We start from the raw sequence: 14,096 nt of genomic DNA on the forward strand, positions 1-14,096 counted from the left end.
GGCCGGAGGAGAGGGGCAGAGTGCCCCAGAGGGCCTCCTCCCCCCTCCCCCCTCAGCCCACCTAGAGGTTCAGAGCCTGTGGGGTGTGCTGTTGGAGAAACAGGTCTAGGGAGGAGGTACCTCCTCTGAGCTTGGATGCCTTCCTATGCCAAACGCAGACAATAAACCCTTACTTCATAGGGCTGTTGGGAGGAGAAGACATGGTGGATGCCAGCTTCCTCCTTTTCTCCCTCTTTAGGCAATTCCCCCAGGGTTTTGTAGCGTGCAGGAAGCCTATGGGCAGAATGACAAAGGCCGGCAGCTCCAGTAAACTCAGAGCCTTAAGGAGCAGGAAATACCCTCCAAGAAGCTGAAAGCCCTTGGTTTCACTGAGCAGGTTGGGATTTGTCACAGCAGACACCAGGATAGAGGACGATCCTTAAGGCAGGACAGGGGGTAGGGTACCTGGCAGTCGGCCTTCTGAAGGTGCTTTGTGTTTTGTTTTGTTTTGAAATCTGGCTGCAGAGTCACACCTTGTTTTTGAAATGGATAGGGGAAGTGTGAAATTAACTAGGGAGCCTGCCTGTTTTCCCCACCCCAGCTCCAAATGCCCGGGGATGTGTGAGGTTGGATGGTCCCGCTAGTTTGCTTCACTTCCTACATGCTCTGAGAGACAGACCTGGGCTTCGAAAAAGGGTGTCTCCGAGTCCCCATTTGTCCCGTGAGAGCTCCTTTTTCTCCACGGAGCTAATTCCACCAGGGAGTATGAATATCGGAAGCACAGTGCGTTACATTTCAGAGTAATAGCAGTGTGTCCTCTAACGTGGTTAGTTAAGGCCCCTTTGCAGTTATTGAAGCGAAATGTCAATGGTCTAATTAAAACATGGATGGTCTTTTTTAATTAAGTAGGCTCGGGGAAGAAAACGCTCACTCGGGCAATCTGCGGAGGAATGCTCTTAATTTTGCTACTTACTAAAGGACCCTCAGCCCTATCTGGCAGAATAACATTAATAAAACATAATAAATGTAACAAGTGATTGCCTCTCCTCTCCCCTCCCCTTTCTTTTCTTTCAGCTCTTATTGGGAAGCCAGGAATCTGCTGCTACTATTTAAGGACACTTACACATATTCTAATTAACCTTTATTAAGAAAAATAAACCAACAGTTTACAGATGAAAGTATTAAGGCTCTATGATAGCGGCTCTCAACCTGTGGGTCGCGACCCCTTTGGCGGTCGAACAACCCTTTCACAGGGGTCGCCTAAGACCATCCTGCATATCAGATATTTACATGACGATTCATAACAGTAGCAACATGACAGTTATGAAGTAGCAACGAAAATAATTTTATGGTTGGGTCACAACATGAGGAACTGTATTTAAAGGGCCAGAAGGTTGAGAACCATTGCTCTATGAGGTTTAAAGACTCAGTTAAGATTTCCCTGGCAGAAAGTGGTCAAGCCAAGATCCCCGTAAGACCACCTTTAAAAAATACGATTTTTTCTATGTCAGTTGGTTGTGGTAGAGGCAGGTGACCTGAATGCGACTCAAAAAGAAGGGACTCTCGGTTGACCCGAGGCGCTGGGGTTGCCACTGTCAGTCGGCTTTCAATCCTCATTCTAAACATCCCAGTTTTCCACATAATATCACCTCTGCTCTCAGACTCCCTAACTCTCTCTCTCTTTTTTCTCTATAGCTTCTTTCAAAAACTGCTTATTCCTTAAACTTCTACTTTCCGAAATTTTGTTTTCTAAATGAGACAACATCTGCCAAATCCTCGGTACACTGTCGGCACTTAATAAGCGTCGGCTTTGATCTTGTCGCTGGTATCAGAACGACTTCCCGTGCTCTCACTCCCCTCTGCTGACCTCAGGCAACCGGCATTGCTGGTCCCCCAAACCTGTTTTGGGAACAAGGAAACTGCCTGGGATCCTTGCTTGCCAATGTACCCTCTCTTTCTCTAGTAAGAGATAAACCAGAACCAGATGTGCACGGGCCTGCTTGTCTCCCCGCAGCTCTCTGAGCTCATTCTGTGGACATGGGGTTCAGGACAGCAGAGCCGGGGCCACGGCTCCAGCTGCTGAGCAGGGCAGGCCTGGAGGCTGAGGCTGCTCCAGACAGCACTCCAGGTGTGTAACAGAGATTAACTCACAAAATCCTCACAATAACCCTAGGAAGTAGAAGCTATTATCACCACCAGTCCTGTTGTACTAATAGGAAACTGAGGCACGGAGTGGTTAAGTAACTCACCGGAGACCCCACCCCTAAGACCTCATAACTGGTAGCCCAGGATTCAGATCTCGGCAGGCTGCCTCGGGCCAGGCTTTAACCCCTGGCTGGAACACCTGAGAACCATCAGGGGCATCGGCACGATGGTCCCTGTAGTGCTCTAGATGCCTGGACTCAAGCTATAGCAGCAACACAGTTAAAAATCGGGAAGAGTGATTGGTGCCATTCAATCACATGGTCAGTGTGTACAGAACACCCGAGATTGGCCCGTGCGCTAGCACTGAAGGGGCTAAAAGGATGCAGTAGGTTTAGACTTCCCGTCCTCATTCCTAAATTAGAGGGTGAGACAGGTTAGCACCCACATACTTCTCTGCCACGATTCATGGAAGGGCTGATTCTGACAGTCTGAAGGGAGTGCTGTGTGTACAATTGCAAAGGCAGCCCCTGTCTTGGCCATACCCATAGTTACCCCAATAAGCTTATTTAGTGTTAAGGGCTTTGTATGATTTATTCCATTGGGATCTTATAAAAATCCTTTAAAGAAAGTACTATTTTTGTCCCCATTTTATATAAGAAAAGAATGGAGGCTTAGAGAAGTAGAAAAAGTTGTTCACGGTCATGATTAAAAAATGGAGGAGACACGCTAGACCCAGGTGGTCGGACTGGAGGGCCGGGCTCCAGCGAGCGCTTCCACATCATGAGGGAGGAGCAGGGGAGGGCAGGCTTTGAAAGGGCCCTTGTTCCTGTCCTAAGGCTGTTTTACAACTTTGGACCTGCAGCTCCAGAACAGAAGGCATCTGTCTCCCCGACCACCTTCTAGTGCTTTCCCTGGCCTACGGCCAGGCAACCATCTTGACTAAACAGCAGGTAAGTTGACATTTACGCATATTTTCCTATAACTGAAAATGTTAGAAAAAAAAAATCTCATTCTTTCACAAATAATTTTATGTGTTGTTAATAAGTAAGAACACTTTCCTTGTTTGAGTACTTACAGCACTTCCTCTGTGCTAGGTGCCAGAAATGAGAGCCTTGTATACAGGATCTCATGTCATCCTCCATATAATTTGGTATGGTAGGCCTCGTCTTCACCTTACAAGAGAGGAAATGAAACTCAGAAGCTAAGGACCTCGCCCAAGGTCAATGGAAACAGCCTCTCCTTAAAGGCCACAGCCTCACCCAACACCTTGCAGTTGACACGCCCAGAATCCTCTGCAGTGATGCAGCCACGTCCTGTCCTCACTGCCTCCAACCCTGAGCTCATCACGAAGACACTCAGTGCAGCCAGGTGTCAGTAGCTGTCTTTGGCCCTTAGTGTCTACTCCCCAACCTTTGCATACTCCACAGTCCCTCTGCCTCAGCCACAGGACCCCACTGACCATGCCAGCCTCCGGCCTGTCCAGACCCTGGAACTTCCTGCTGGGAAAGAGATAGAGATGGTGTTTGAACACAGTTAGGACTAAGGTAAAAACACACGCTCTTTCACGCCATCACAGAATCTTGGCACCCAACTAACACACAACCAAAAAACAGATAATGCTTTTGGGGCAAAGGGAGTGTGTGTGTGTGTGTGTGTGTGAGAGAGAGAGAGAGAGAGAGAGAGAGAGAGAGAGAGAGAAGAAAACTCCTAATTGCAATGTGCTGTCTCCCTGTGTCCTTGAGCTAGTCAAGAGAAATAAAAGTAGCCATTCCCTACTTGGTTACTGGCATAGAACTCCTGTGTTGTTGAGCTGTGAGAGTTTTAGCAAGGCCAGTGCCTGCGTTCCTTTCAAGGTCACTGTCATTACTCTCCCGACTAACCCGGGAAACTGAAAGTTTTTGGCTCTCCTGACTTGAGTCTGAGGTTCATTGGAAAGCCAAAACATAATATTTTGGTTTTAGACCTCTTACAAATCCATTGTGAAGCATCATGCAATGAGCAAATAGATGATTTTCACAGGCTAAGTATTCTACCAGGACAAAATACGGACCAAAAAAAAAAAATGAAATGAAATAAAGTGGCTTACTTCATAGGACACACGAGAGACAGAAAATAAATATGCTGAACTGTAGAAGCCTTTTTGAACAGAAAGAGAAAACCCTGTGGACTTCTCAAGCCATTCCTGAGGAGAATTCCCCGACCTGAAATCATGTTTATCTCCATCCCCTTAACTCAGCAACGTGGGGAGGAAGAGCATCCTTCTTGTCCCAAACATCTGTATGGCTTCCTTTCCCCTCAAACACGCTGACAGCCTGAGCTCAAGATCCCAACTCGTCCTCCCATTCCACAGCCAAGCACTGTGTGCATTTTCTTTGTTGAGTGAATGTAGATGGAAACCAAGTCAGCGTGGCTTTCCCTTAAAATAATCCACTGACAGGTAACCACATCCCTGTGGGACCCCTGTGGTTCCTGATCAGAATATAAGCCTCCTTCTCTTTGGAAAATGTGACTAAATACCCTGGCCTCTGTGGCTCAGATGGTTGGAGCATCATCCAGTGCACCCAAGGGTCACCTGAACCAGTTCAATTCCTGGTCAAGGCACATGCCCGGGATGTGGACTCCATCCCAAGGTGGGGGCGAGGGGGGCATGCAGGAGGTAGCTGACCTCATATTGATGTTTCTCTCTATATATAAAAATATGTTTCTTTGGGGGAGGGGGACAGTCATCAATCACATCTGCACAAAATGGGCTGTTCTGTGGACCACAGGAGGGTGGTAGAGAAGAGAATGCGTTGTGTAGGGCAGAGGAACATGAGAGCATGGACCAGGGTGAAAAACAGAGGAAGTGGCAGCTAATTCTCCCTTGAGAACAACAGGGCAGGATGTGGGGATGATTCTTGTCTCGAGAGAACATGAGCATTTCCTCTTGGTTCAAAAAATCTCATGTCAACATTTAGCCCCAAATAGCCTGGTTTTCCCCCACAGGCTCAGGAGGGGAAGCAGCTCTGAGTGCTTCACCCCTAATTCTTCAGCAACTGGCTAGCAAGATTCAAAAAAAATCTCATGTGTTACATTTACACCTACTCCCCCTTTTAAGTTGGATTCTTTATTACCACTGGTATTTGGGGTGGCGCTTTAATACCCGTGTCAAAAAAGTTGAAAGCAATTTGCACTGAGGCGGTCCTCCTAGGAGTTCCCTGTTTTTATCAGCCTGAAAAGCAGAGACGTGCAAAGTTACTTCTCTAGTCCCCTCCAAGGCCAGTAATTAAGATGTGGAAACTCCTGGTAGTAAAATGAATACTACAAATGTTTTTAGTCAGATATCTGCATAAAAAGGCTGCTTATTTTCAGAAATGCTGGCCTCTACATTAGATCATTTTAAATTTAGATTTCCATATTTGTAAGCTAATTAGCACCTAGAAAGCAGATACAAGGCAAAGACCAAACCAGGGAAAATATTTCTCACAAATCTGAGAGTCGAAAGGTTATGGCTATGAAGATCTCACAGGGATAAGAAAAACAGGAGCCCACTACTGGGAAAATGAACAAGGGCATGAATAGACAGCTCACAAAAGAAGTGCAAGTGGTAGTAAATGTAAAAAAAAAATGTCCCATCTTGCTAGTAATCAAAGACATGTAAATGGAAACTACAAGGAGAAGTCATTTTTCACCTCCCAAATTGGCAACGTTGGCAAGAGGGTGAGGAAATGGTCCCTCACACACACTGTTGTGGGTCAACTGGTGAGATTTCTTAAATATTCTAAAGTCTCTAGACTGCACATTAGATTTTAAAATAGCTTTGACACACGGCCTTTATTCTACAGAATTAGTTACAGTCAAAATTTATGAACAAAAATATTTGTCATAGTATTATGATAGTAAAAAATTAGAAACAACCTCAAGACTTAACAACAAAGGAATGATGACATAAATTATGTCCCCTCCATGTGATGGAATACTATTAGTCAATGAAAATCATATTTATGGAGAACATATAACATAGGAAATATAATCTAAGAATTTATAATCAAGATTGCAAACTTAATATTTTGATCCAATTACATATTTTTCCATAGAAAAAATGATGAAGTATTTAAGAATGGTTATTTCCAATGGACACAGACACCAGGGGGTGAAAGCATGATGGGGGAGGGGAGGGAAGAGGTGATAAGGATACATATGTAATACCTTAATCAATAAAGAAAATTTTAAAAAAATATTGGTTATTTCTGGTAATAGGAATTGAAGGTCACTTTATTCTTGAGGGGTAGTCTGTGTCATGGTTAGAAGCATAGGGTTCCTGTTCAAACCTGGATCCCTCTGCTTTCATTAATTATGTGACAGTAAGAAGGTAATGTACTGGCATTTGGGGTGGCATTTTAATACCTGTGTCAAAAAAGTTGACAGCAATTTGCACTAAGACGGTCCTCCAAGGCGTTTCTCTGTGCCTCAGTTTCTCTATTTATAATGTGGGGATAAAAACAGTACCTACCTGACAGGATTCTTGTGAAGATTCATACATGTAAAGAAATTTCTCGATAACTGTCTTCAGACATAGTAAGCATTCAGTCATTAGTAGCTGCTCTTATTCTTTATGGTTGTCAGTATTTTCTAAATTTCAAAAAGATAATAATTTAAAATTTTAGAAGCAGTGACTAGGCAAAGCTGACCTGAGTAGGTCCATGAATAGAGGAAAAAGACTCAAAAATCACAGTTGCCCTCAAGGTGAATCAAAGCATCTGGGTACTTACATTTATTTAAAAATAAAGAAAAGACAAAGATAGGAAATAAGGGAAGATGGAAGGAAGGAAGGAAGGAAGGGAGGGTGGGAGGGAAGGAGGAAGGAAGGGAGGGAGGGAAGGAGAGGAGGGAAGGGAGGAAGGTGATTGGGGGGAATACTCTTGTAAAGAGAATAGAACATTGATAAATAGGACATGAGGATTACTAAGTCCTTGATAGAGCTCTGCATTTAGCTTGCATGGGGGAGAAAGAAATGGGAAGGAGGTTCAGGGTAGGGCAACAAGACAGATGAAAGAGAGAAAGTTGTTCCTGAAGAAAGTGCCAGTCTTCTCAGTCACAGGTGGGTGGGGCACAGAGCACTGGGTGACTCTACCCAGCCCTCTGTAGACTGAGCAGTCGCCTCCTTCGTCAGCATAGGAAGCCCGCCTGTGGATGAGGCTCCTGGCGCAGGGAGTCATCAAGGTCACATTCCCACAATTCCACAAGGACAAGAACACCTGGGGAGAGAGGAAAGCTTATTTTCAGGAGGATTCCTGGGCCCCTCTCCCAGAATTCTGATTTGGTGAGTCTAGGCTGGAGCTGGATAATCTCTTTTTCTAATAAGCAGAGAGTGGGGAGCCGCTGGCTTGGACAGATGAAGACCTGCAGGGTCCAAAAGCTACTGAGCCTGGCCCCTGGAAACCAAGAGCATGTCCCGTATGGGCCCCTTTGTCCTGACTGTTAAATAGGCATAAGCCACAGGACTCAGGGAGCAGGACGATCTCAATCACTCCTGACTTTTCCATGCCACTCAGACCTCTCCTGACAACATCCCTGCCTGTCATGTAAGAATACCCCCGGTCCGACCCATCATGGCCCTTCAACTTTATGTGCCCATTCTCTGCTCCATTCCAGGAAGGCTCTGTACTGTCCCTTGAACACATTTTTTTTCTTGCCTTTTACCTGGGCTATGTCCCTCCCCCAAATGTCCCTTCCTCTCCCTTAACCCTTCAGGTTCTACTGGTCCCTAAGTCCAGCCAATTGTCTTCTCCAGAAACCCTCTGTGCCTCCTCACTCCTGTGACCACTTACATGGACAGTCCAATGCAGACAGTTTATTTCACTGTCCTAAATTGTTCAGTAATTTTTTTCACTTGTTAAACTCAGGAACAAGGACCTTAATAAAAACTACTATGGGAGCAGTGCCTTATAGTTTGTAGAAGATTTTCATATCTGTTACATCTTGGGAACTTCATAACCCGCTCAAGATATGGATAATGGTGTCATCTCCACTGGAATTGGAAACTAAAGGTCAGAGAGGCATCTCGAGCGTTCTTATGGTAAAACTACGCATAAGCGGCAGAATTACGAGACTGCACCACTGGTAAAAGGAATAGGGGATCCCCCCATGTGAAAACTGGAAATGTGGGGGGGTTAATGAATGGCCCTCTTTGTTCTCCAGGCCAGGGGGAGGGTCGAGACACCAGGCTTTAAAGAACAGCTGCACCTCGGGGCTGAGCCTGTGTCATCCCTGGCTCAAATGGTGGGCTCATTATTGCAGCTGTTGCTGGCTTTAGGGAGCCAGACAGCTGTTACCAGGAGATGGATTCAAAGAGAAGAGAGGAAACGGAATCCTGCGAAAATAGCCGTGCCTGTACGTGTGTGCACAATGTCCTCCCTTCTTGTAGCTCAAAACGTTCTGAAGATGTAACCTAATTATTCCTTATAGGAAGGCCAGGTTTGGCAAGGACAGGTGAGAAAGCCAGGCAGAGAGAAGGTACGTGCCTTAGATGAGCCTTTCCTAGGTATTCCTAAAGAAGGGAAGCAGAGTCTTCGAGGGGGCACAATCCTGTCAGTCACCGGCGTTTGTGACAGGCACTGCGGGAGAGTGTTCCTGGCAGAGCTGGGGAGCCCTCGGGGTGTCTGTGCCACGGAACAGACAATGGGATTGGAGATGAATTCCCTGCTCCCCTCCATTTCCTTCCCATCTCTTCTCCACAATATAAGCTGTTGCCATTTTATGGATCTCAGCATCTTTTCCCCAATATTGTAGGGCCTATGCCTGCTGATGAGCCCTTGTTCTGTTTTGTCTTTTGATCTTATTACCCTTCTTGTCACTAAAGCTTCCTATTTCATCCTCACCCTTCCCCTTCCTCCATCATTCTCCTTGGAAGACAGGCAGCTCATCCCATTGCTATGCCTTGGTTAGCATCTGCCTCGGGTGAGTGGTGCCGTCCCACTGCCTAACCAAATCCTAATGGTTCTTTCTGGTCTATTCTGACTACCAGGCAACTTCTTGTGGCCTCCGGTGTTCTTATAGTGGGAGCCTCACAGGCTAACACAAGGTTTTCCTCCTGCAGTTTGGTCCACTCAACTAGACTAAGAGCCGGGGACTAAGATGAGAGGCTTCCTTCCTTCTCATTACCCTCAGCTGCCCATCACTTACTGTGCAATGGTGTGTAGTCAGCATCCTCTTACTTGAAAAATATTGATTTCTTTACTCTTTTAAAACTCACTTTTCTACTTTAAATTATCCTGGTTTATGTTGGGCTTAATTTTCAAATCATTATGAACTTTTATGGAGCACTTTTCGTGCATTGATTAGTCCTCTATCTCACAGTTTAATCAACACACAAGCCGAGGAAGTAGGGATTATTACTACCCATCTTTCACGGAGAAGAACCCCTGGCTAAAAGAGGCAAAGTAACTCCCTTAAGTTCACATGCTAGTGGGCGAAGGCCTTAACCGCCTGTTACAGTGCTTTGCATAAACCACCAAAAGTCCCTACTAGCAAGTGTACAAATTAAGATCTGTAATGTCTGGGTGTTCCAGATAATGGGTGAAATGACATTGGAAGATAGGGGTGTTCCTCTCCAAAGGTGGGTCCTTGTCACCACATCCTGAGCCTCGTCTGGGAATGATGTAATCCAGCCACGGTCTGCTCCTCCTTATGTATGGAGCAAACGTATTACCCTGTGAGTGACAATCAGCCTGGGGAGTTCCAAACTTCAGTCCTTCTACTTCTATACACTGATTACCTGACCTCAGAGGACCTCGGGAAAGAACTCTGATTTCTTTAAGAGCTCTCTCTTCCCTGGAAAGCCATGATCTTGTACCTAACGGCACTCTCTTGGAGACAATTCTTTTTGACAAATTCAACTATGGGTGAATTATGAGGTAAGCCAGGCAATTCTCATGGGAAGCCTGTGGTCATGAATGGTATAAACTGGTTCAACCCGTTTTTGGAAAAAAAATCTTTGCTGAGAACATGTTCTTCCTGTAGCTCTTTTTGGGGACTCGAGTGATCACATTACATTCCAAACAAATCTTCTGGCAGACGATGCTTTCCAGGCAGCCCAAGGGAACCTGCGCAGAGAAGGCTGAGCACGGTGCAGAGCCACCAGGGCCTCACATGTACGAGTCCGGTGCCCCATCCCACAGTGCACAATGGAGAAGTTACTCTGACATCCGCCCCTTGGGCTGCACTACCTCCTGCTCTCTTAATGCACTGTGCCCCTGGGGTTCTCCCAACCCCCACTCCTCTCAAATAAAACCTGCTCTGGATTGCTTCCCCTTCCTTAAAACAGATACTATACCTTCTCCAAAGAGACTGTGCCTTCAAACAGACAACTATCAAACACACAAAAAACATCAAAGGATACTCTCCAAGAGGAATTCATATTTGAATCCACTCAAATATTTTCTAAGCCCTTAAAGTGGGCCCAGGGAGTGGACATTAAAGTTCTAAAGAACCTAAAGCAAAAGTCACAGACTTGAACTCAGAGAACCAGAACTGTGCTAATATGGCCTCCAGGCCCACCTGTGGCTGTCAGCCTGTGACATGTGGCCAAAGCTGAGATGTGCAGTCAGTGTAAAATACACATCAAATTTCAAATACTTAGTATGGTTAGAAAATGTAGCCATTTTATCTCACAGATGATTTTTATATTGGGCACATGTTGCAGTAACCTTTTGGATATGTTGAATCAAACATTCTTTTACAATGTTTACAAATCAAACATTAACAAAAATGTTAGTACAATTAATTTTGCCTAACTCCATTTGATAAATATGGCTACTAGACTATGACCCAGCCATTCCCCTTCTGGGAATCTATCCAAAGAAACCCAAAACACTAATTTGAAAGAATATATGCACCCCATGCTCATTGCACCGTTATTTACAATAGCCAAGATTTGGAAGCAGACCAAGTGCCCATTAATAGATGAGTGGATAAGATAGCTGTGGTACATGTACAAAATGGAATACTATTCGGTTCTAAAAAAAAGAATGAAATCTTACCTTTTGCAACAGCATGGATGGATCTAGAGCAGGGCTGGGCAAACTTTTTGACTCGAGGGCCACAATGGGTTCTTAAACTGGACCGGAGGGCCGGAACAAAAGCATGGATGGAGTGTTTGTGTGAACGAATATAAATTCAAAGTAAATATCATTACATAAAAGGGTACGGTCTTTTTTTTTTTTTTAGTTTTATTCATTTCAAACGGGCCGAATCCGGCCCGTGGGTCGTAGTTTGCCCACGGCTGATCTAGAGGGTATTATGACAAGTGAAATAAGTCAGACAGTGAAAGACAAATACTATATAATTTCACTTATATGTGGAGTCTCAAGAACAAAATAAACAAACAAAATAGAACCAGTCATAGACAGACGGTTGACAGAAGAAAGGGAGACTATGGGGCTGGGTGAAAATGGTGAAGGGTTTCAAAAGTACAAATTGGTAATTACAGAATAGTCACAGAGCTGTGAAGTACAGCATAGGAAATATGTTCAATAATATTGTAATAACTATGTATGAAGCCAGGAGGATATTTGAAATATTGGAGGGACTACTCTATAAAGTACATGATTGTCTATGAAACTAATATGGAATAATATTGAATGTAAACTGGTAAACTGTAATTGAAAAAAAAACATGGTTACTAGAAAATTAACAGTTGTATATGTGACTGGCATTATATTTCCATTGCATAGTGCTGACGGAAACTGTCATGAGTAGAGAAGCCAGTATATTAACTGCTATAAAGACACTGGAAATGTGCCATGGGAGGAGAGAGAAGGGAGAGATAAATTTCTGTTGGATGACCCAGGAAGACTTCCTGGAAAAATGACAACAAACTAGGTCTTGAAATAAAAGTAGAGGGATAAGGCCTGGAGGCATCCACACCCAGATCTTAGATGGGAATTTGTGACGTCAGCCAGTTGGAGGACTGAACAGATAATGTGGTGCTACAGTCCTCCGAGAGTTTCCAAATCTGATTCCCCATCAGAATTTCCTGGTAGTTCTAAAAGAGTATAGGTTCCTGGGCTCACCCCAAGCCTTATGAGATAAGATCTATGGGTATGAGGTTCAGACATCCATGATTCACACAGCTCCATGAATGGTGGTCCCGCTGCTCATGGGTCCCAGCCCAGGAAACTGTTTGACAATGTCAGCTGCAAATGGTCATGCTTGTGCCTCTGAAAGGCAGCCTCGGGGGAGCTCTCCATAATCCATGGCCAGAGGCAGCTTTGGCATCTTCTGTTCTTTATATGTCCTTTGGGGAGAAGCACTTGAAATACAACTCGGGGAAATAGCTCAGGTCCTGGGCTGCTCTGTGGGTCTCCCCTCTGGGGGAGCAGAACAGGAGGGCTCTGTGGGCTCAGACTCATCTCAGGGACCACCAAAGGTACTTATTCAGTGGCTCTGGCCTGTGTGACAACTAGCTAATCTTTGATCATTCTGAAGAGTGATCAAAAGCTCTTTGTACTTTCAAAAGCTCTTGATAACCACAGCAGATTAGAAGAAGGAAGATAGAATAAGAGTGAGAGAGAATGGAGTGAGGAGAGAAAGAGAGATTATCCTGATCATGCTCTGATTAATGTATCTGTGCCCCCCAAATACCATTATTTTCCTTATTTTCTTTCTTCAGCCCCCACACCCCTCTCTGATCTACAGCAGTGTTGCTCTAAGTGGGATCCAAAGCCCACCTGACCACGCAGTGCCACTCAATGACATTCTTACCAGGGGCCTGGGTATCACAAATTTGCTTCCAGATTAATTCATTCAACTTGCAACATTTCCCAAATACTGTGTCTACTATCTACCAGAAACTCCACTGCAATCTGGAGATGTACAGGGAACCAGATGAGGTTTCTGGACCAGGATGCTCACTCTAGAACAGTGGTCTGCAGTGTGAGAGAGGTCAGGGATGGGATTCCCGAGTGTCCAATATAGCACATGACAAAAACACTTATGTGCTCAGGTATATTTTACTGGTAAGGAGATGTATAGATTTCATAAAGTTTTAAAGGTTTTTATCACTCAAAGAAGGGCTAAGAACTACTGGATGCATTGCTACCAATGATGAGTGCTTTCTAAAAAGAGAAAATGTTGAGAGAGAGAGAGAGAAAATGTTGCCCTAACCGGTGTGGCTCAGTGGATAGAGTGTCGGTCTGCAAACTGAAGGGTCCCGAGTTCAATTCCAGTCAAGGGCACACACCTAGGTTGCGGGCTCGATCCTCAGTGGGGGACATGCAGGAGGCAGCCGATCAATGATTCTCTCTCATCATTGATACTTCTATCTCTCTCCTTACTCTCTGAAATAAATAAAAATATATTTAAAAAGAGAAAATGTCATCACCTGCAAGCTAGCAAAATGAGGCCAAGTTGGGATCTTTAGTAACACTGTCATTAGCAGGTCAAGTATTTGCTCCAGAATAGATAATATCAAGATGCAGAAAAGTCTGTGTAGGTTCTGTGATCAAAGGCATCCCTCCAGGCACAGCTAAATGCCACTGATGACAATTTATCCTCCTGATAGTTATGTGTGGGTACATACCATTTCTGAGGAGAAAGATGTTAGTATGGACAGATGGTCAGGAAAAATGTTTTGCTAAAAACGGGCTGTGAGTTGCACCCCAAGAGCAACTGTGGTTGGGCCAGGGCTTGCTGGGTAAGATTGAAGTCACTGGACCAGGATCATCTCTTACCCTTGTTATTCTGAACACATGGGACCACAGCTACATGGTTGACAGGAGGGAATCATTAAGAAAAGAGCTTTCTTAGGAATTGCCCAGCCCACACCAGTATCTACCCTGTGTGCTCAGGAGGGAAGATGCCTACTTCCATAGCCATTTTTTCTGGAGAGGCACCTTCCCAGGAGTCTATCTGGAGAGCAGAAAAGATGCCTCCAGCTCCCAACCTGACCCCCAGCTCAACACAATCTAGAGGCTTTTACAGAAAACCTCTGC

The 14,096-nt window shown here is 44.9% G+C and overlaps 1 protein-coding gene across 5 annotated transcripts in view; it reads right to left on the minus strand.

Moving 5' to 3' along the window:
• The window catches only part of GEN1 (GEN1, Holliday junction 5' flap endonuclease), a 51,185-nt gene that overhangs the window by 374 nt on the left and 36,715 nt on the right, over nucleotides 1-14,096 (minus strand). For 2 of the 5 annotated variants that reach the window (XM_015566410.1, XM_015566415.1), the window contains one exon: nucleotides 7,021-7,361. In XM_015566410.1, coding sequence (XP_015421896.1) covers nucleotides 7,131-7,361 — 231 coding nt within the window. In that variant the 3' untranslated portion in view covers nucleotides 7,021-7,130. Of the gene's footprint in view, nucleotides 1-3,199; nucleotides 3,297-6,616; nucleotides 6,736-7,020; nucleotides 7,362-11,144; nucleotides 11,168-13,498; nucleotides 13,690-14,096 lie in introns of those variants that run through there. The other 3 variants (XR_001514519.1, XR_001514518.1, XM_015566412.1) reach the window with 3 other exon arrangements.

This window comes from Myotis davidii, unplaced genomic scaffold (assembly GCF_000327345.1).
Source record: "Myotis davidii unplaced genomic scaffold, ASM32734v1 scaffold238, whole genome shotgun sequence".
NCBI lineage: Eukaryota > Metazoa > Chordata > Mammalia > Chiroptera > Vespertilionidae > Myotis > Myotis davidii.